This window comes from Asterias amurensis, chromosome 2, assembly GCF_032118995.1.
Source record: "Asterias amurensis chromosome 2, ASM3211899v1".
Classification (NCBI taxonomy): domain Eukaryota; kingdom Metazoa; phylum Echinodermata; class Asteroidea; order Forcipulatida; family Asteriidae; genus Asterias; species Asterias amurensis.
In genome coordinates this window covers 25,002,523-25,023,967 of record NC_092649.1, presented here as the reverse complement: position 1 = coordinate 25,023,967, position 21,445 = coordinate 25,002,523, and the positions used below count along the sequence as shown (strand labels likewise).

Genomic DNA, 21,445 nt, shown 5'->3' with positions numbered 1-21,445 from the left:
GCTGTTGCGCAATTTTTCCAACGGAGGGCGGCTCTCCCGCTATCACATTGTTTAGGATAGCCCTCTAGCGTTCAATTTTTCTTGCATTATAGTTCGTTGCACGCAAAGTACCAAGACTACTAGGCCGGTATATTGAAAACACTGTGTGTGAGTGTGTCGCTGGATATAGTGTGTTTGTGTACTACGATGTAATTTTGCGTTGTGTTTTGTGTGATTGCGAGCCGGTCAGCATGATTTCGCGGTACCTTTATGAACACATCGTGTAAGTGTAATCATCTCTGTAAACACGGGTCCTAATGTAATAATTAGATGTAGATACAAAATAAGTTGGCGATGATTTCAAATTTAAGAATAATAGTCACCACTTCAACTTGTTATGGCAGTAGCATATTATTGTATTGGCTTTGGTAAACTCGAGGGTTGGCTGTACATGGACATCTCCAACCCATTGTCTGGTGTATACCTGAGCTAGACCGCAAACACTAATCCTTCACCCCTTCGTGGCTTACTTGGGAGCTGCCTTGTCCATGTAATCTGAACAACAAAAGGCACCAACAATAGAGTTCGATAATGAGGGGCCTTAAAAATCAGTGAAGCGCTTAATCCATCTTGGGACGGGCGCGTGACAATTTTGGGACGGACTCGTTCTAGAACGAGTCTGACCGCGGGCGGCCGCGTTCTTAGTTTATCCATGGTCCCTAAGGTTAGCTGGCAACCGAAACACAATAGATACTCATGTGTTCCGTTTTGTTTTGTAGGTAATATATCTTCTGCTCAAGCAACTTGGGCCTTAAGCAACTTACAATTCTCAATTGATTTAAATGCTTAATGATGTTTCCGCTCAGCAAAAAACTACCAACATCAGTCAAAGATGATACACGTAGAAATAAACCGTTGTTTTGACCGATAACATTATTCTGGTAAGCATAAAATTAAATAAGTAAAAAAGGAGAAAACCAGAGACCGGGCGTTATGCGTTACATATTTAACACCATTTTGATATTAGTTTAAATTATTCAATGTGTCAGCTAATGTTAAACCATTATCATAATGATATCTTAACATCCGACGCTAACACTTTGTGTTTAACAAGTTTAGCACCATGAATACTGGTTGTTTTATCCAAATTGAGCCAATATTCTTTTCCATCCAGCCTCGATGTGATTTAATACTCTGCTCTCTTTATTTTAAAGAGTGACACTGTTTCTCTCTTGTCCGAGTGGTGTCAGTTTCGCTCATTTGAGAGTGAAAGTCAATCTGTGTCACTCTCTTTGAGTGAACCTGAAGCGAACTTCACTCTAAATCGAGACGGAAGTACCTGTCCTTCACTCTTACAATAGTTGCCTATAATATTGCTCCTTTCAAGAGTGGTAATGTTCGCTCTTCTACATTAAAGACACTGGACACTATTGGTTATTGTCAAAGACCAGTCTTCTCACTTGGTGTATCTCAACATATGCATAAAGTAACAAACCTGTGAAAATTTGAGCTCAATTGGTCGCCGAAGTTGCGAGATAATAACGAAAGAAAAAACACCCTTGTCACACGAAGTTGTGTGCTTTTAGATGGTTGATTTCGAGACCTCAAATTCTAAATCTGAGGTCTTGAAATCAAATTCGTGGAAAATTACTTCTTTCTCGAAAACTATGGCACTTCAAAGGGAGCTGTTTCTCACAATGTTTTATACCGTCAACCTCTCCCCATTACTCGTAATCAAGAAAAGTTTTATGATAATAGTTATTTTGAGTAATTACCAATAGTGTCCACTGCCTTTAAGGAATAGGAGAAGATTAAGATGAGAAAAAAGTCTTTTGTTACCAGTAATACTAGTCATATTATTCAGCGGCATGAAACACTAGATTCCACTTGGCCCTAAGGAGCAATTTGTGTATAGTGGGTCAATATCTGGCCCATTTTATTGGTCTAATTTGAAATCTATCGTCTGTTACTTCCCTTGGCAGTCAATATAATGTAAGGCAAGCTTCAATCTAAACAGGACAATCTCTAAACACCGATCATTGTACTCCTGTGTGGAGGGGAACAATTATGGTGTACAAAGCAAATAGACACACCATGTTTTCAATGCTATAGGTTAGGTTTTGAAACTTTGCATGGCAGAATATCAAGTAAGAGAGTTTTGCAGAAACATCATGTGAGTATCTATTTTGAGTATAGTGTTGGTTCTGAAAAGAATCGATGGTTAACCACTCAACGTTTCGATCAGTATGCTTTGATCGTCTTCAGGAGAAAGAGGCTTAAATGCCACAATTCAATACTTCTTTCTAAAGACCGGTGAGCAAGTCCGATCGAATTTAAGTCTTTACTTGGTCGAACTGCCCCTATATCTCTCAGCAACAAATGACAGGCATACGACATATAAATAGCAAATCATTTTGACAAGTGGATCTCGATCCTGAGCTATTTTGGTGAAGCGAGAAATGTCACACCATGTGAGGAAACAAGCTGCGGGTATTTTTTCTGAAACAAAATATTTTCAAAATATTTTTCTTGTAACGTAAAACCAGTCCAAAGAGTATACTGCAAAATACTTCAAGCTATGTTGGGGGAATGGACGGGTAACTTATCATGTTGCAAATGGAAGCCTTTCGGTGTTAATAATGATGTATCGTAAGGCATGTACAAGACCGGGACACTAGCTGTGATTGAACGGCTGGAACTGAATCCACCAGGGAATTTATTTGAGATTTTTGTTTATTTCCCATTAGAAACACCCGAGGGGTGTTACCTGAGCTTGAAACGAACAACATGTTCCTGCTCAGGAAATCATTCTAGAAGTCATTTGAAACACACACATTCTAAACTCAATGTTTATTTATTTATTATCGTATATACGACACAAACACTTTTGTGGGGGAAAAATAGTATCAAAACTTTTGGACTTGGGGTGTTTGTGCATAAATAATGTATTCATTACTTGCAATGCACACTCTCTCTGAAACGAGACAATTGATAACAACCATGAAGGGTCCATTCCCCTGAGGCATCCAACGTCAACGTCCGGTACTGTCAGACATTAAGCCGCCATTTCAATCGAAAAATAGAAGGACACGAAAAGAAGAAGACAAAATTGGAATATTTTTTAGCCCCATGTCAGGCCTTTAAATAACCAATGGCACCCACAGCAATTGCATTGGTGCCATGTGCTTTGGCTCTGGTGCCCTTTGTTAAGCTGCAATATAAAAAGAAGAACAAATCTTTGATGTTGAGTTATACGACTCCATTTGTTCAAACTTCATCAAATTCACCACAAAAGCCACATGGAGCAATCAGTCATCAATGTATACAATTTTAAGTGGCACAAACAATAACTAAAAAATGTCCTCATAGAAGTGCCCCTTATGCCAGAAGAAATTGATGTGCCCCTTAGCCAGAAGAAAATTGATGTGCCCCTTCAAGAACGAACATCAAGGCCTGCCATGTCATTTAAAACAATCACAATTCCTAAGTAGGCAGCATCATTTGTCAAATGGATGCACAGGTGGCTTATCCTATATTCATAAATACCCCAGACAGTTTCTCTACTCCTATTGGGGGAGAGCGCGTCACGTGGGTGTGCATAAACCTTTTGTTAATGACGGTAAAAAAGTGTTAATTCATGGACGTGACACGCAACCTTGCACCTGTTCTTATAATACCGTATCTTCCTTCCTATTGGTCGAGAGCAACAGCTGAAACATTTATTTTACTTTTTGACCAACAAGTGATGATGTTTTTGACCGAAAAGGTATTTATGAATGGGATTCAAAGTGTGTTGAATCGGTTTTCAACTAGAGGTTTAAACCTGCCGAGGCCTGGTTCTTTAAAATTTACCTCGACTTCGTCTCGGTAAAACTATCAAGAAGCAGGCCTCGTTGGGATTAAACCACTAGTTGAAAACCTCTTCACCACACATTGATTCCCTTATTTTAGTTCCCTTGCAGATACCCACATTTAATCATATGGAAGAAAAGAAGCAATTACTATAGGCTAAATATTACAACTAGATATATGAGTCACATGACTCAGGCTCTGACGTAACCAACAGACAGGTCCTTGCGTAACCTTTATCTTGAAATAAAAAGAAGAAGATTTGTACGAAAGTTTGCCCCAAACAAGGCAAAAGCCGGTTTTGGTAGAGGCAGCAAGAAGAAAAATATTTAAGGTGAAAAGAACTCGGGGGAGCTGAAGGAAGTTCCTCTCCCTCTTAAAACAGTGTAGAGTATAGGATGGAGTGAAACACACACCAGGCATGAAATTCATGGGAGATGCAGAACGTGGAATGAACCTGTTGGTGGGTCTTTCATTCTACAAAGCAAGATATGCTGGGTGAGAAGAAGCAGAAAGCCTGGTTTAACCTTTAAACAGGACTCGCATTGGGAATGAAGCAAGGAAACGGTGCATTTTATCCCTCCATGAATCCATGAAGCTCCAGGCCCAAGAAACAAGATAAGGACAGGTGTTGGCTTTATATGTATACACATGTACATCGGATTTAACTGTGAATCTCCAACATCATGAAAACCATGTGAAATGATGCGAGGTCACAGGAGATTATGTATTAGTGGGTTCATCTCTGGCATAAATCACAAGCCTCAAAGTGTGATGTCAGATGTTCAGGCTAGGGCACAGCTTAGACCAGGTAAATCTTAAGTAGGATTTGAAACTTTTTGCATGGTGGAAATACGATATGAAAAGGTTTGCGGTAACACCATGTAATGACTATCTCTAATGAGTTGTGGTGGTTCTGAAAAGAACCATTGGTTTCAACTCAACGTTTCAATCAGAATGCTCCGATTGTCTTCTGGAGAAAGCTAGACTCTGATGCTGCATGCTGTGTTAGTACTGTGGATGCAGGTGAATCTTGTTGTTTCTGGTGCTTTCTTGAAAGCTAAACATGTTCTTTTTTTAATTATCCACGGTCCTCAATATTGAAATCTTGAAACTCCACGATACCACACTCAATAGTTCACTCTTGGTAGACACATGCATGATGTGGTGGATAATTTGCAGATATGCAACATTCTCTGGGCCATGATGGTCAGACTGGAAGTCTCTTCTTCAAGTTGAGCATCAGAACTTAAAGATGGCTGTTTGGATGTTTATACCGACTGCCCAAAGCTATATGTACTGGACAATCAAGTCTGCGAAATCCAACTGGATCCCTTGATTTGGTAAACTATAAATGATGTACCCGGCTTGATTATGCAAATCAACTTCTCTTTGGGATGTCATATGCTGACTGTTCTGCCTTCACCTGATCAGACAAGTCGTGCCGCTAAACAGGGCCAAATTTCATAGAGCTCCTCAGAAGCTAGGCACAGCAAAGTCATGGAATAAGTTACCAGCCAAACTACCATGTACAATTTTTGACTGGTATCCTGCACATGTTTACAGAGCAGTCAATTGCTAAGCAATTTTTTCTGCCTACAAGCAGATTAAATTGGGCTCTGGTTTATCCGGCTAATAATGACAGTGTGTCACTTCTATCCATTCTTCCAACCAAAAAACTTCAAATTACTTACCACGGTTTTCAAATACCGGCTCTACACCTTTAAACTTAACAAAACTCATTCAAGTCATCTACAATTCCACAGATATTCTACAAAGATATACCACATTACTTGTTGTGCCCAAAACCAGCACTACCACTGTTGACAATTAATGTCTGCTGCCCCAAAACTCTGAAACAATTTATCCGGCAGTATCCTACTCACCTCACTATATAAAGCAGCCTGCAAAAATATATCAGAACTCACTTGTTGAAATAAATTGCTCAGCCATGACACCATATCATGGCGTTGATGGGCTTACTTGTAACGTGACAGTCATTGCCCTTCTATTTACAATTTCGTCCTGACAATGTTTTGAGTAGAAGATTATCTACTTCAGACCACCCCACGGTTACCTTCACGAATTGTCTCGCCAGTACAGTTTAGAATTACACCACGCTTCGACTTTATTCCAGCCGCAAAATTAAGATTGAGAATTGAACCTGCATCATTTGATCGGTTTGTCTCCTTGTGACTTTGATGAGGATTCCTTAATTGATGCTGCTTTGACAAGTCCCTGTCTGATGTTCTCCCTTTCATGCATCCATGACAGTATCTCATTTCTTATTACACGCCGAGGATCTCATCTATGTGCTTATCTTGTAGGAATGCAATCTTGTTTTAAAGAAAGTCATTCTCAAAGAAGCATATGAAAAAGAAAACCTGAATCCGAGTGGGGAAATGCACACGGGCGGGTACATCAAACGTCTGTCTACAACAGGAAGCTGCAACCAATCTTCCTATTTAACGATCTATCATTGACATCAATAACGTAACACCCTTGAATAATACTGTCAAGCAACAGCTTCTTGCCACTGTAAGGACAATGGCACTGCAGCTTCCCAACGACACAAACTCCCTGTAGATCAATCCTTTACCACAGCTTTGATTTCCGCTACATCTGGATGGCTGCAGGCAGTAAATGCATGGGTCTCTGTGTCCTCAAGGTCGATCTTTTGAATCAATTTCACACAGCATCTCAGTTCATAATCTCAAGTCAACGTTACAACATCAGAAGAAGAGCTGAGGGTTTGATCAATTTGTTCGTTGAAGATGAGTAGCCCTGCAAAGAGGCAGGAACGTCCACTTGGCTAACTATTGCCTCAGGAGTACCCCAGGGCTCAGTGCTTGGGCCGTGAATGTGCCGCTAACAACCCAGTTTATCTAAACTGGATGCTGTCATGCAACGCAACCATCTTGTTGCACAACATGATTGCTCTTATATACTGTATTCTTATTTGTAAAGGCACTGGACACCTTTGGTAAACATCAAAAACCAGTCTTCTCACTAGGTGTATCTTACTGTATGCATAAAATAACAAACCCCAGAAAAACTAAGTTGCGAGATAATAATGGAAGAAAAGACACCCTTGGTCTAGAAATCAATTCAAATAATTGTTTTAGAAATCAATTCAAATAATTGTTTTAGTGAGAAATTACTTTTCTCAAAACAACGTCACTTCAGAGGGAGCCGTTTCTCACAAAGTTTTATACTATCAACAGCTCTCCGTTACTCATTACCAAGTAATTTTTAACACTAACAATTTTCTAGAGTTATAACCAATAGTGTCCAGTGCCTTTAACAAGAACATTATGTAACATTGGTAATTGACAAAGACCAGTTTTCACAATTATTCACCCAACAACACAAATACATGAAAGAACAAACCTGATAAAAAAAATTAAGCTCAATCAATCACAAGAAAAAAAGAGTTGAGTTGAGTGTTTTACTTTTGGATCTCGCCGCGCCATTTTCTTTTCGTTCGAGAATGCATTGCTCGATCGTAACCCCCTGGAAGTGTGATATGAAAGTATCAAAATAATATGTGATATTCAAATTAGTCCTGTGGTTGCGCGCCTCCTTCCTGCATTAGGCAAAAGTTGTAGCGAGGCTGGGAACAGAGTTGCTCGGACATTATGGTTGTCCGACAATGTGTTCCAACCATCGAACCATGCTACATGTACATCTCTTATTCATCCAGCATGTATGGGTTATACAATCTTAATACAAACATGGGCCACATTTTCATACAAAATAAACGTCGGTGACGATTTTTGTTAAAGCCTGAGAAGTTCATATTGGACATCAATATTAATTTCCAGATTAAGTTGTTATATTCCCCACCAGGATTATGGATGTCTTCCTTTGGCGGTGACAACAAAGAATTCAAATGTCTTTTTTCCTGTGAGCAGACAGGTTATAAAGTGAGTACAAGGCCTCATTGCTAAAATATAAACACGTCGAAGAGAATACAAGATGAATCTAAAGATACACAGAAGAAAGATGAATCTTAATCCATCTGGATTGGAGCGCGGTATGTGTGTATAAGGAAAAGGGACTCCTGGCCCCCAGGGATCTGTGAAGACCTACTCAAAGCTTCCGCCCCAATCCCGTCCAGAAATGGAGATTAAATGGCACCGGCGTCAAGAGAAAGAAAAATAATAATAAAATGTATTCAGAGTGCTCGAGTTACTTTATGTCCGTGGGGGGTACTTGTGCCTTGCCGCTATTATACCAAAGTTGTCTTCAGCTAGTCCATTGGCAGGGGGTGACAAGAAACAACAATGTCTCCCGTCACCACACGTATTGTGTACAGTGTGATTAGGCAATACTGCGGTACGGGCTAATAGCACAATGCTCCCGTTAACAGCATTATTTTCAGCTATAGTTTTCCCGACCCCTTCTATAATTTTTTTTATATACATCTAAAGTTTCAAAATACTTCGCAAACACAAAATAGATGACTTAAAATTTTCAAAACAATTCCCAAGTTATATAATATAGGCAATTTGAATTATCCTGTAACTTGATACAAAATGGCTTTGCCCCATGATAGCAGACCACGCCAAAACCAGGGAGTTTTGGAGTATGGAACTCATACATAAAAAGCTACTTTTTTTTCCTTCTAAACTGACAGAAACATACCCACATGTTTCATTGTAATTTCAAATTTTGTCTAGACAACAGTTTTCTGCCAAGGACGAGCACAATTTAAATGACTAGTCAATTTATATGACTAAGCCCCATCATATGCTAAGCCCCTAGCTTTGTACTAGAAAAAAACCACTGAATATTTAACAAGAAACGCAATTAAACAAAAATCATTTATTAATAGCCATAAAGTACCCAATGTCTGTATGGTAGACAGGTAAGACCAGGATAACAAGCAGTTACCCATGAGATAAGACACAACCTTCATTAAACAGCTACCTGAGCGGAAGGTTTTCAACGGAAACTGTATTTTTACTTGTTTTTAATGCACTTCACCATTTTAATGTAATTTTGATATGTGTACACTTCTGAACTTTTCGTAATTATTGATTAAAAAATCAGGCCCCTACCTAAAGGTTTTTTGAAAAACTAAAAACACTTCTGCCGTTGAGAGCGGGCGTCAAAGGACAATGCCGCTGACATCATTTGTGGGAGTTTGCTTTGTTACACATCCACGCTGCAACCTAGCGGCCTTATCTACTTATGACGTTTTGAGAGTGATTACGTAACAGGGATTTTCGCAAATCTCGCAGAAAAGACTGGACACAAGGGCATACAAAATTATTGTTTTTTTACACAATTGAAACCTATTTATAATCATATGACTCGATTTCCTTATTCATCAAAAACATTTTAAGTGGAATTAAGCAAAGTTCATGACTTGACATTTTCATTCAAGCAGCTCTTTAATATAAATGCTTTTTTTTTTTTAATGTTATTATAATGTCACACAGGCTGCTGTCTGCTACGCACGCAATTTTGAGAGTACGTGTACATGTATTATATTACTAATAGAATTAGTACGTTCAATTAATGGCAAGTGTAGAAAACAAAGCGTCGGTCTCATTAAATATTTATAAATTCAACCCTATACTAATATTCTAGTATAGACAGATCTGAGAGCCCACGGGAAGGGGTATACATGTAGTGCACAAGTTTTGCCCAATTGTGACTTGGGAAGGGGGGGGGGGGGTTGCTGACTTCCAACCAGAGGCATTTTGGATGACATTATTTAACATGCCCTGAAATAAATGGTTTTATTTGCCAAGAGGTGTACGGGGATTTTTTTAAAGATTGATGCTCAGACGTCTGGGAAATTAAAACGGTGTAGGGGCGTTTTCATTTTGAGGGAAAATAACTCGTCTGGCCCTGTGACTTCCCATATAAGAATGTATTGAGGCCAAATAGTCATTAAATAACTTCTCATTTAATTTGAGAATTCCGAGTGGTTTTCGTTAATTTTTTTAAATATTTAGCATTTTGCACTTGTGAGTTTATTTTATTTAGTGGGGTGCACCCTTAAATGCAGCGCCGCCTAAAAATGCGCTATGTTTAGCACACGGGATGGCGCAACACAGATAATTGTTACGATGACCTCATGTGAATTAGCGCAATTTAAACTTTTTCTGTGACATCACTCTATTGTTGATCATTTTTACGAATCGACACTTTCGATACAAATCTACACTTAAGTGTAGATTCGTAACGAACATTCTATTCACGGCTCGTACATTCTATTCACGAATCTACACTTTCTCGTCCATTCTCCTTAACTAACATAAGGCATCTGAAAGCACACACATTTTTGCATTAAGGGTGTTTCTTTTTACACAATTCTCTTGCAACTTTGATGACCAATATTATAGGCAGTTTCCATTTTTAGATACTTCTTTGTCAACTCTGATGCTTAAATTGATTTATTTTCCTATCCTACAGCCTCCGTCCGGGGTATGTAAGTCGCCGTGTCCGCCCGGTTCTAGGAAGGTTAGCCGAGACGGGCTCCCAGTCTGCTGCTACGAATGCACTGCATGTCCAGAAGGATCATTCACTAATACTACAGGTAAAGACAGGTGTTTCTAAAGTGCTCGTTGACGATGTACACGTAACCATTGTTCGAGATAGGTTACCATGACGATCTTAGTCTCGGCCATGGAACCACGTGTTCAAAATGAGCTCCCCTGTTTCCTATAATAACAACTCAAGAGACAATATTTTCAAGAATATCTGATAAAATAACCAGTTGTTTTGATGTTGTTGGAAAACTTCACACTTTTGATGAGCACACAACCTGGTTTCAAGTGCTTGCATAGAGCTCACATAGCGGTGTAACTTATGACCTGGCCAGCAAAATTCTGAGCTGAACGTTGTTTTAATCATATGAATTTGCCAGAGTCAGTAATGAATGTACCTGGGAGCATGATCAACTCGGGAGCTATGCTATAACACAGGTCAAGTACGGTTAATAGAGAAGGCCCGACTGTTTGTTTTCACTTTGTTATCTCTGCGCCACTGTTCAAGGACTGAATATTATTCTCAATGCTCTAATTAGAGCCAGACAGGAAGAGAAGATGAAGAAATTTCAGTTTTAGATGTGGGAGGAAAACCCCAGAGAATTATTCCAAGGAAAAGCCCCCTTCAGTCAAGTAGGGACTGACTGTGCCCCCAGTGGGATTCAAACTGGGGGTCAGAGAGGGGTAAGGCGAGGCACGATGTGATATCCTTATTAATGCAAGCATCATAGTGCATAATTTATCGACGTCATGTTGGAAAGCTGAATAACTTTATTTTATTTTATTTAAGTTTCATCTCGACTTTGCCTTACTACCATTAATCATCAAAATGTTAACCAACCTCCATCTTTCTCTTGTCACCAATTCAGGGCTGGCTATAACCAAGACTTAAGACTAGTCTTATCTCAAGTTAAATTTAAGACTAACCTCAAAATTTGTAACAACCCATAAAGAGTCCTGGAACTATTCCAAAGTAAGGACTATTTTTGTGAAATGACCATTAGTTTCCTCGTTGTATTTCTTACAATCTCAGTTTAATCTCTTTCAGGTGAACTGCTGTGCACTGAGTGCCCACGAGGAACATGGTCCAATGAGAACCGCACATCATGTGACCCAAAAACAGCCGATCTGCTCCAATGGAACGAGCCCGTAACCATAATCGTCTTGTGTATCTGCGTTGTCGGTTGGATCGCGACTTCAATCATGCTGATCACCCTATGCGCTCACCACAACACCGCCATCGTGCGAGCCTCTAACCGTGAGATCAGCTACTGCCTCCTGACGCTGCTCCTGGTCGCGTTCCTGGAACCCCTGCTATACATCGGCATGCCAGTCACCTGGTCCTGCAACTTCCGGATTGCCTTGCACAGTCTAAGCAATACAGGAGTTCTCGCGATATTTGTCGTCAAGACTCGGAGAATCCTGGACGTATTCGACACCACGTGGAGAGGATTCTCATTGAGATCTCGTCTGCGTAGGACGGGACTTCAGGTGTTGTTGATCTTGGTCATGATCCTAATTCAAGGCACCGTGGTTGCTGTTTACCTTGTCATACAACCCTCTAAAGTTCTCCTAGACCAAGATATATCAAACTCTAAAGTATACGCCCAGTGTGATAGCGACGTACTAGCCTTCGTGGTTATGTACACGTACAACGGCATCTTGTCGTGTGTGTGTTTTGTGTTTTCCTTTCGCGCCCGAAAGATACCTGAGAATTTCCACGAAACGCGGTACATCACGGTGACGATGCTGTTCTACATGGTCATATGGGTGGTGTCGCTACCAACGTATTTCTCGACAACGGGGAAACTTCAAGCTTTAATGCAGATTATCTCTGTCCTGCTGACGAACTATATGATCCTTGGCTTTATGTTTGTGCCCAAGTTCTACATTATCTTTATCACCCCGGAGAGAAATACCACTCAGTCCATTCGTGAACAGGCATGCGGTTTCCGAATGGGTGAGATCAACAACACTCTTGTTGTGCAGATGGACGGAGAAGGAAGACGGCTTTCCTCCAAACTGTCAGGATCCGAACCACATCTGGGCAACCATTCATAGTATATATTGTTCAAATTTCAATAAATTCTGGTGTTTTTTTCCCTTTTTCAGTGTGAGATTAGCATTTAGGCGTATCTCTATATCTTACACACTTATAATATTATATTAGTCAATTCATAGGCACTTTTTTTCCTAAATGCATCAGCTTCATTGCTGGCGCATGAAGCTTTCTAATCAAGCAAAATTCATATAATATGCTAGGTATAAACGGGGGCAGCAAAATTACTAATGCTGGACTCTAACCTGTGACCTTTCTAACATTGTACAATTACTCTACCAATCAAGTTGAACTAATCAGCCAATATATTCCATTTAATCACATCATATTATGTTTAGAAAAAGAGCCACACTACAGTCCCTGTAGGCACACTTTGTGCACTTACGAAAACAAGAAATGGGGCACATCTCAAAAGTTGTTTAAGCTGTTGTTTTAATAACTCTTGAAATGATGTGCAAATTTTGACAGTAATGTAAAATGTGCCATAGGACCTGTGTAGTATCTTTCCCACCAGGAAAGCCCTAAAATATGGTTACATAGTCAATGGGCAATCCATATATGTCAATCATGTTGTGTAATAAATAGCAAAATTCTTTGTTTCACTTTTTTGGTCAAGGTTTTACAGTAGAATTAGTTACTCGTATTTGGGATTCAAAATGCTGTCCTGATTTATAGGTCAAATGCATATTATGGTTTTAACTTTGGAAGCAATGCAAGTAAAAACTCATTTTTTCATTTGAATTTAAATTTACAAAAACCTATTTATTCAGTACTATGAAGTTAAAAGTTGCTCAAGGCTACCAGCAACTTCATTGATTTAGACATTTCTCTTTAAAGGGTCTATGTACTTTTTGTAGGACAAAAAACACAATGGCCACAGATTTACATTAAACTTACACAGTTTGAAGATAATGATAGTAGAAAGCTTCCCTGAAAATATTACTTGCTGAGGTGCTGTAGTTTTTGAGAAATGAGTAAAACATGGTCATGAAAATAATTTTCGCCTCACTGATCATGAGACAAAAATTGTTTTAACATGTAAAAACGTATTTTCATGACATTGTTTTACTCATTTCTCAAAAGCTACAGCACCTCAGCATCTAATATTTTCAGGAAAGCTTTCTACTATCACTATCTTCAAACGGTGTAAGTTTAATGTTAAATCTGTGGACGTTGTGTTGTGTGTTACAAAAAGTACCCAAATCCTTTAAGTCAGAAAAATGTGTTAAATCTACTCATGATTCAGTACCAAAAAGCCAAAGCAACGAGTTTGTAAAGAGACGTCACCAGAGCCCATTTTCATAGAGCTACTCATGCAGAAAACAGTGCTTAATAACTGTCTGCTTAGCAAGAAGGAGCAGGATACCAGTTATACATTGTACATGTGACATGTACATTAACTGGTATAACTTTGTTGTGATAAGCTAGTGCTTGTGCTTCAGCAGCTCAAAGTGCAATAAAAAAAGTTTGGCTGAAGGTACAAGCGTCCTCAATTCTCTGATGTCGGTCTTACATCTAAATGTGGCAAGCACCTTTGGCGAAGGGCTTTTTAGATAATTATGTCAAGACGTTCCAAGTTGGCTTGAGATTGGCTGTTAATCCAGAGTATGTTTGTGGATGTAAAAAACAAACGATATGTATGTTACACTACACATGTATACCTAGTGCAATTGTTCTTTCCAAATCTTTCCTATCTGTTCATGGTGTTTTAAACTCATTATCTTCTCTCCAAACTCAAATATCAGGCACAATCACTTCTACAAACTAACTGTGTACAAAATTACATCTTCTCATTTTGACTAAATCCCGGGGGGAATAATTTTCCCCAAAACACACCTTATAAATAATTTAGTATGGCTTCATGCTAAGTCTTTCCCTCCAACAATAGTATAAAGTGACTTAAATAAACAGATTCGAAACATTCCATGTTCATCAGCCGCGGGAGTAATGTCCCATCTGGGTAAGTATGATCCGCACTAATGGACAAATATTGGCTTTACCTCAAGGAATGTTAGCTCTGATTTCAAATGAAAATGGATCTATTCTAAGATTATCTTTGACTATGTCTCCTCATATAACGAGTCGACAATGTAAAGCAAAACTGCAGTGAATTACTCATTTTTCATTAACAAATACACCTAATTAATATTGATTCTTAAAATAGTGCTCATATCCGTCACTAAGTCATGATCAAGGCACATCATTTCCTGCATGGTATTGTGGAGCTATCGAACACCCTGATTACAATTTACAAGGTGCTGTGGCGCAATAGACAGCCAATCAAACCAGGAACACCAGGGCATACCCCTTATCTTTTCAATAAGTGCACTGGGGTCGATTTCACAAAGAGTTAAGACTAGTCCTAACTTAAGACTAGTCCTATCCTAGGAGATATCAAAAATGTACAGCTAGTCCTAAGTAAGAGTTAGAAAAGGTAACTCGTCCTAACTCGAGATAAGACTAGTCTTAACTCTTTGTGAAATCCACCCCTGGGCTCTTTCACATGCATTGCACAACACATGGGACCAACGGCTTTACATCCCATCCAAAGGACGCACCAAATTATACAATATAGGCCCTATATCACAGAAAATATTGGACAGAAGTTTAACGGAAAGCTATAGAGTGCCGGTAGCCTTACAGCCCCTACCTAACGCCTGCATTTCTACAAAAATGTCAAAAAGCAACACAGTGTTCCTGATTTATTGACTAATCAGTCTGTTGTTGCCTAACGCATGATCGGCTATGACACAAATGTGTGGGCTGATTGCCTTTAAACTCTTATCCAGATCGTTATACAATAATTGTCTACCGTATAGCACCATGATTGAAGACTGGTTTATCAATGCAATCTTGGGGCACCAAAACATTAGTATAATTAAGGTTACGCCTACACTTCCAAAAAAGATTTTAAATGTCAAAAAGCTGAACTGCCCATGATCTATTGACTATTGGTCCCTTGTTGCCTAACGCATGATCGGCTGTCATCAGTGTATGGGCCGATTGCTTTTAGAGTGCCAGCTCGTTATAAACACAATAATTGCATACTCCATGATATACATGTAGCACCATGATTGAAGACCGAATTATAGAAACCTAGGGGAACTGAAACAACAACTACCAGTAATCAGGTTATTTGGTCGAAGGTACATTGATCTGGTACAAGTTGCTGTGTTTACTTGTGTCAGTTTGGGTATGTGACCAATGGAGACGGCCGCGTAATAAGCTTGAAGAAAGAAGAGATGGTTCTGAAAAAACCAGAGTTGATGTTTTAGTTGTTTGTTTTATTTTTTTATTTGTGTTAAAACTAAAGTACTGGGAGTTATCAGTGTAAACAAAAAGGAGCATAAGGAAAGTGTTGACGCTTTGAATGGTTTGTTCTGTTCATCTTCACGACAATGCTTTCCCCTCCTCTGGTTCTTATCATCATAACTGCCATTTCTTTCGAGAGGAGCATAATTTTTTATTGTCTCCAATAAAATAGTTTATGGCTAACTTTGTAAAATAAGCAAATCACGACAGTGCTACCCCTCCTCTGGTTTTTCTCATCAGAACTGCCATTTCTTTCGGGAGGAGAATATCACTTTATTGTCTCCAATAAAATAGTTTATGGCTAACTTTGTACAATATGCAAAGCTTCAAAGCTTGGGCTATGTACCAATGGGGAATTTTTAGGACGCAAGGTGGTAGCAGGCAAATCCATTGTTTTATGTGCCCGTGCTCATAACAGCTTTCCCTGGTAAGTCTGCTGCCACCTAGTGTTCCGAAGTCTCCATATAGTAGCTGTGGCTACCGGTATGACTGTTGCTAAGGCTGGTCTTAAAGGCAGTGGACACTATTGGTAATTACTCAAAATAATTGTTATCATAAAACCTTTCTTGATTATGATTAATGGGGAGAGGTTGATAGTATAAAACATTGTAAGAAACAGCTCCCTCTGAAGTGACATAGTTTTCGAGAAAGAAGTAATTTTGCACGAATTTGATTTTGAGACCTCAAGTTTAGAATTTGAGATCTCTAAATCAAGCATCTGAAAGCACACAACGTCGTGTGACAAGGGTGTTTTTTTCTTTCATAGTTATCTCGCAGCTCCGACGACCAATCAAGCTCAAATTTTCACAGGTTTGTTATTTTCTGTATATGTTGAGATACACCAAGTGAGAAGACTGGTCTTTGACAATTACCTATAGTGTCCAGTGTCTTTAAGACGTCCCTTATTCCATCGCACAATGACGCAGCGATCATGCCGCGGGCGTAGCTGTTGCCGTAGCTGCCGATTGTTTCATAGGCTGCTCATCGCCATTTCTGTTATAATAACGGTTCTTTCACGTGGGTAGAAAAGCATGCCGCTTGCTAGCACTAAACAATCCATGTGATGGGTTTCGTAGAGTCTATATCAAAATGCTTTTTACAAATTAGGGCACCTTGATTTCAAACCAGCCACCAGCAATTGCAAAAGTAGGCCTGTACAACAACATATAAATATGTAGGCATATGCCTCTTGCTTTGAAGTGATACAAAAAAAATCTAGAATAGAAAATTGGTTCTCCATCAATCCAACTCGGGAAGAGTCACAGCACTTGTAATTCGGGGCTTATTTCTCAAAGTAAAGTACAGCCAGACACGATGCAAGTCCATTTGACTGAGAGCAGGTGACAACTCCAAACACTGACTTTCAAAATGTACAGTACACCATAAAGTAATGGAGATGTTTTTCCATTAAATCTCATGATTTCCCACAAGGCTGGACAAGGCTTGACACACAGCGCAATGTATACACAGAGTTCTCGCTGAGAGTCACTCCAGGGTCCTCGTTTCTCTATCCCGAGCGACCTCGTCCCCACACAGATTATGGATTTTAAATTTGCTGATTACTTTTCATTGGATAGGATTGACACCCTTGTTCCCTCCCAAGGTTTGACTAATGTGCTGGGAATAATAAGTCAGGATTTCTTTTAATTACGGAGATGATTTTCTTAATCACTTGGGGGAAAATATTTTGTATTCAACTGGGCCATCACAACAAAGGGGGGATACTATAGCAATCAACGGTGGCGCTGACGCCTGAATTCCGTTGATTTTGTATTATAAGTCAAATTGGAACTTGTGGCACCATCTTAAAGGCGAAGTTTTCTGGATTATATTGTCACATAAATGCCATTATCACTTGATAGTTGTACGTCAGGATTTCCTTTAATCATGGAGATGATTTTCTTTATCACCCTTGGGGGAAAGTATTGTATTCAACTGGGCCATCACAACAAAGGGGGGATACTATAGCAATCAACGGTGGCGCTGACGCCTGAATTCCGTTGATTTTGTATTAAAGTCAAATTAGAACTTCTGGCACCATCTTAAAGGGGAAGTTTTTTTGATTATATTGTCACATAAATGCCATTATCACTTGATAATTGTAAGTCAGGATTTCCTTTAATTACGGACAGGATTTTCTTTATCACTCTTGGGGGAAAATATTGTATTTAACTGGGCCATCACAACAAAGAGCGGTGACACTGACGCTTGAGTTCCATCAATTTTGTATTAAAGTCAATTTGGAACTAGTGGCACCATCTTAAAGGGGAAGTTTTTATATATTTTATTGTCATATAAGTTCCAATATCACTCGATTGTAATCATATTAAGTGGCACGTGGGAGCGTAGCCCCGAAGGGTGAACAACAAGTGCAAAAGTGCAACCAACATAAACCTTGAAATTAAAGCGAACATCTATGATTGAACAGTTTGGGTTTGTAGAGAAAACAAAGTGGATACAAAGAATGAGGTATAAGGTTTGATTGATGTCTGATGTGAAGGTAGTGATGGTGTTGAGTATTGAATAGGCCTGGGCGAATAATTCGAATATCCGGTTAATGGCGAATAGGTTTTCCTATCCGTAACCGCGAATGCCTTTTTTTTCTTAACCGGATATCCGCATAGGGCGCGAATACCTATTTACAAACCGGATAATTCTGTAATTACAACCGAGTAACCGGATATTCTTTAATATCCGAATATCCGCGGACGTCGGGCGACAACTGATATGAATGTTTTGTCTGAATCCTTATGAAACTTCTATTAAGACAGCATAAAACAGCATATATTAAGTATTTAACTATGCTCACCTCCGTGAAGAGTTAAAACAATGACATTTCTGACGTAATTTGTTCAAAGATTACAAAAGTTTTCCTTCACGTAGAGTCAATCACGATCAAAAGAAAAAGCAAATCGCCATCTTTAAATTAGATCCGGTCATTTTTATGAATGAACCGATAGACACTGTCTAAAACTAATATCAATCCGCCCAAAAGATCTCATTCACAAACGAACAGCGCCCTCTAGCGGCAAAAAAAAAATATTTTTAAAAATAATTATTTATTTTATTTTTTTAAACAGCGCCCTCTAGCGGCGAAAAATTCGGATAGTTGGCCAGCGGTATCCGAATAACAAAATTTCACTATTCGCCCAGCACTAGTATTGAATGATGTAGTGTTGGTAGCGAGTAATGTGTATGTTGGTTGTAATAGGCATGTTGTTGTTGTATTGAGTGGTTAATAGAGAGGTTTTGCAAGTGTACCGATACACGTACAGATACCCATACGTCAACACTTTGTGTGTTCACGTGACGCGTATTATTCGCGACCATCGTATTTTGCAAACAAGTTAGCAACGGATATGGGAGCTCATACACACTGTTTTGTAGACATTTTGCTGTATTGTTTATCCCAGATTTGCTTTCAATGGTATCATGCTTAATATAGATATAAAATTATTAGTCAATTGCAAGCTTAAAGCTACGTTTTCGGAATTATGGGGGAATTGGTAATGCCGCAGTTCAATTGACATTTAATCAAGCAGAAAAATGATAATGCTTGTTTGTTGGTTCTAAAAGAAATGCGACATAAACTTCAATAAATGCTGGCCCCTTTTACATGTACGGTGAGGTCATCAGCGATTTCGGTTTAACTGAGGGAGGGGAGGTGTACAAGCTGATGGCAATGTTATGATATGGTGAATTTTAATGATACATTCTGAAGAATTGTTGGTTGTTTAGTGAGCATGATATAGGTGGGTGCATAATATGTATAGAACGTACTATTACAGATAGTGGTGTGAATTGTGTCGTTATGTGATGGACTGTTGAACTGACCCAGATCCTGACCTGTTTTAGGGTCAGTGTGACCCAAGAGTTTTTAGCATGTAACTAATGTTGGAAATACTAACAGAAACATGTGTTCATGACCACGAGGATAGTTTGGTAATTACTCAAAACAAATATTAACTGAAAAACTGACTAGGAAACGAGCATTGAGGGCTGTTGATAGTATAAAACCTTGTGGAAAACGACTCCCTCTGAAGTAACCGAGTGTTTGAGAAAGAGGTAATTTCTCACTAAAATAATAAAAGACTTCTAGCTAGAAGTCTTTATTCCTATCTGAAAGCACACAAATTTTATCCAACATGGGTGTTTTTCCTTTCATTTTCTCCCAACTTCGGTGACCAATTGAGCCAAAACTTTCACAGGCTTGTTAATTCATGGTTATAACATGTATGATGGGATACACCAAGTGAGAACACTGATCTCTGACAATAACCAAACGTGTATCTTCCCTTTAAAGAGAATTAGGTACAGTTTTGGGTAATTGTCAAAGACCAGTCTTCTCACTTGGTGTATCCCATCATATGCATAAAATAACAAGCCTGTGAAAATTTGGGCTCATATCGGTCATCCAAGTTGCGAGAAAATGATGACAGAAAAAAACACCCTTGGACGAATTTGTGTGCTTTCAGATAGAAATAACAGACTTGTACATGTAGCTAGAAGTCTTTTATTATTTTAGTGAGAAAGTACCTCTTTCTCAAAAACTTCATAACTTCAGAGGGAGTCGTTTCCCACAATGTTTTATACTATCAAGAGCTCTCCGATGCTCGTTACCAAGTCAGTTGTTACCAAACGTATACCTTCCCTTTAAGTATAATAATGTTGTAAAACAGTGATGAGTATTGTGGTAGTCGTCGTTTACGTAATGTAGTCGTTTAAGTAATGTGGCGGGAAGTACAGTGAGGAGGTGATTGCAGAGAAGTAGAGAATGACATGAATATGACACATTATGGTGGAGCAAGGTTTGATAGTGAAAGAGTGGATATGACTATGTTATGTGTTTATAGCAGTGTTGTAGCCACGGTGGGCGGTGCTGGGCGGGCCTGCCCAGGACTCACAATTTTTGCCCAGCACTCTGAGAAAAAAACATTATGCTGCCCAGCACAGATTTCAAATATTGTCCTCTTTGCGTTGATCTGAGACACAGCTAATGATGAGGAGTATCAAATGTCACAGAGAAGGAACACAATCAAAAAGCTATTCAACCTACATGTATTGCATGGCCCCATAAGACAAACAGTTTGGGAACATAGCCCCACTTCAGCAATATTGGCCCCGTAATTAATAATTTTGTTGATACCCTTGCCCTTATATTGCCCACCACTCAAATTGGTCTAGCTACAACCCTGGTGTTCAGTGATGTGGTTTGCTGTGGATAAGAGAAAAGATGTATAGCTGTGACCGTGAAGACAATCATCATTGCGATAGCTTTGAAAGAAGATTTGAACCAGGGGCAATGTTTTGGAAAGGATTACGATTGAAGTAGTGATGTATGAAGAGTAATTGACCGTGTGGGAGTTTTGCGCGCTTTGGGAATTTTTTTTCTTTGGTGTGGGGGGGGGGGGAACTTTGGGATTGTGTGTGCACATTGCTATGATTATGAAGGGAAATAAATCGAGCATTTAAAGGAACACGTTGCCTTGGATCGGTCGAGTTGGTCTTTGAAAAGCGTTTGTAACCGTTTTTTTATAAAATGCATATGGGTAGAAAGATGTTGTAAAAGTAGAATACAATGATCCACACAAACATGCCTCGAAATTGCGTGGTTTTCCTTTTACCTCGTCGACTAACACGTCGGCCATTTATGGGGGTCAACATTTTGACTTCCATAAATGGCCGACCATGTTAGTTCGCACAGTAGAAGGAAAACCACGCAATTTCGAGGCAAACTTGTGTG

At 39.2% G+C, this 21,445-nt stretch overlaps 2 protein-coding genes across 2 annotated transcripts in view; one reads left to right on the top strand and one right to left on the bottom strand.

Annotated features, from left to right (window-relative positions):
* LOC139954564 (extracellular calcium-sensing receptor-like) overlaps positions 1–12,392 on the top strand; it is a 72,835-nt gene extending 60,443 nt beyond the window's left edge. Inside the window, exons 3-4 of the mRNA XM_071954427.1 lie at positions 10,258–10,381; positions 11,380–12,392. Of these exons, the coding sequence (XP_071810528.1) occupies positions 10,258–10,381; positions 11,380–12,392 (1,137 nt within the window). The remainder of the gene's footprint in view (positions 1–10,257; positions 10,382–11,379) is intronic.
* LOC139954565 (GATOR1 complex protein NPRL2-like) overlaps positions 1–21,445 on the bottom strand; it is a 62,577-nt gene that overhangs the window by 7,065 nt on the left and 34,067 nt on the right. The gene's annotated exons all lie outside the window — the stretch shown is intronic.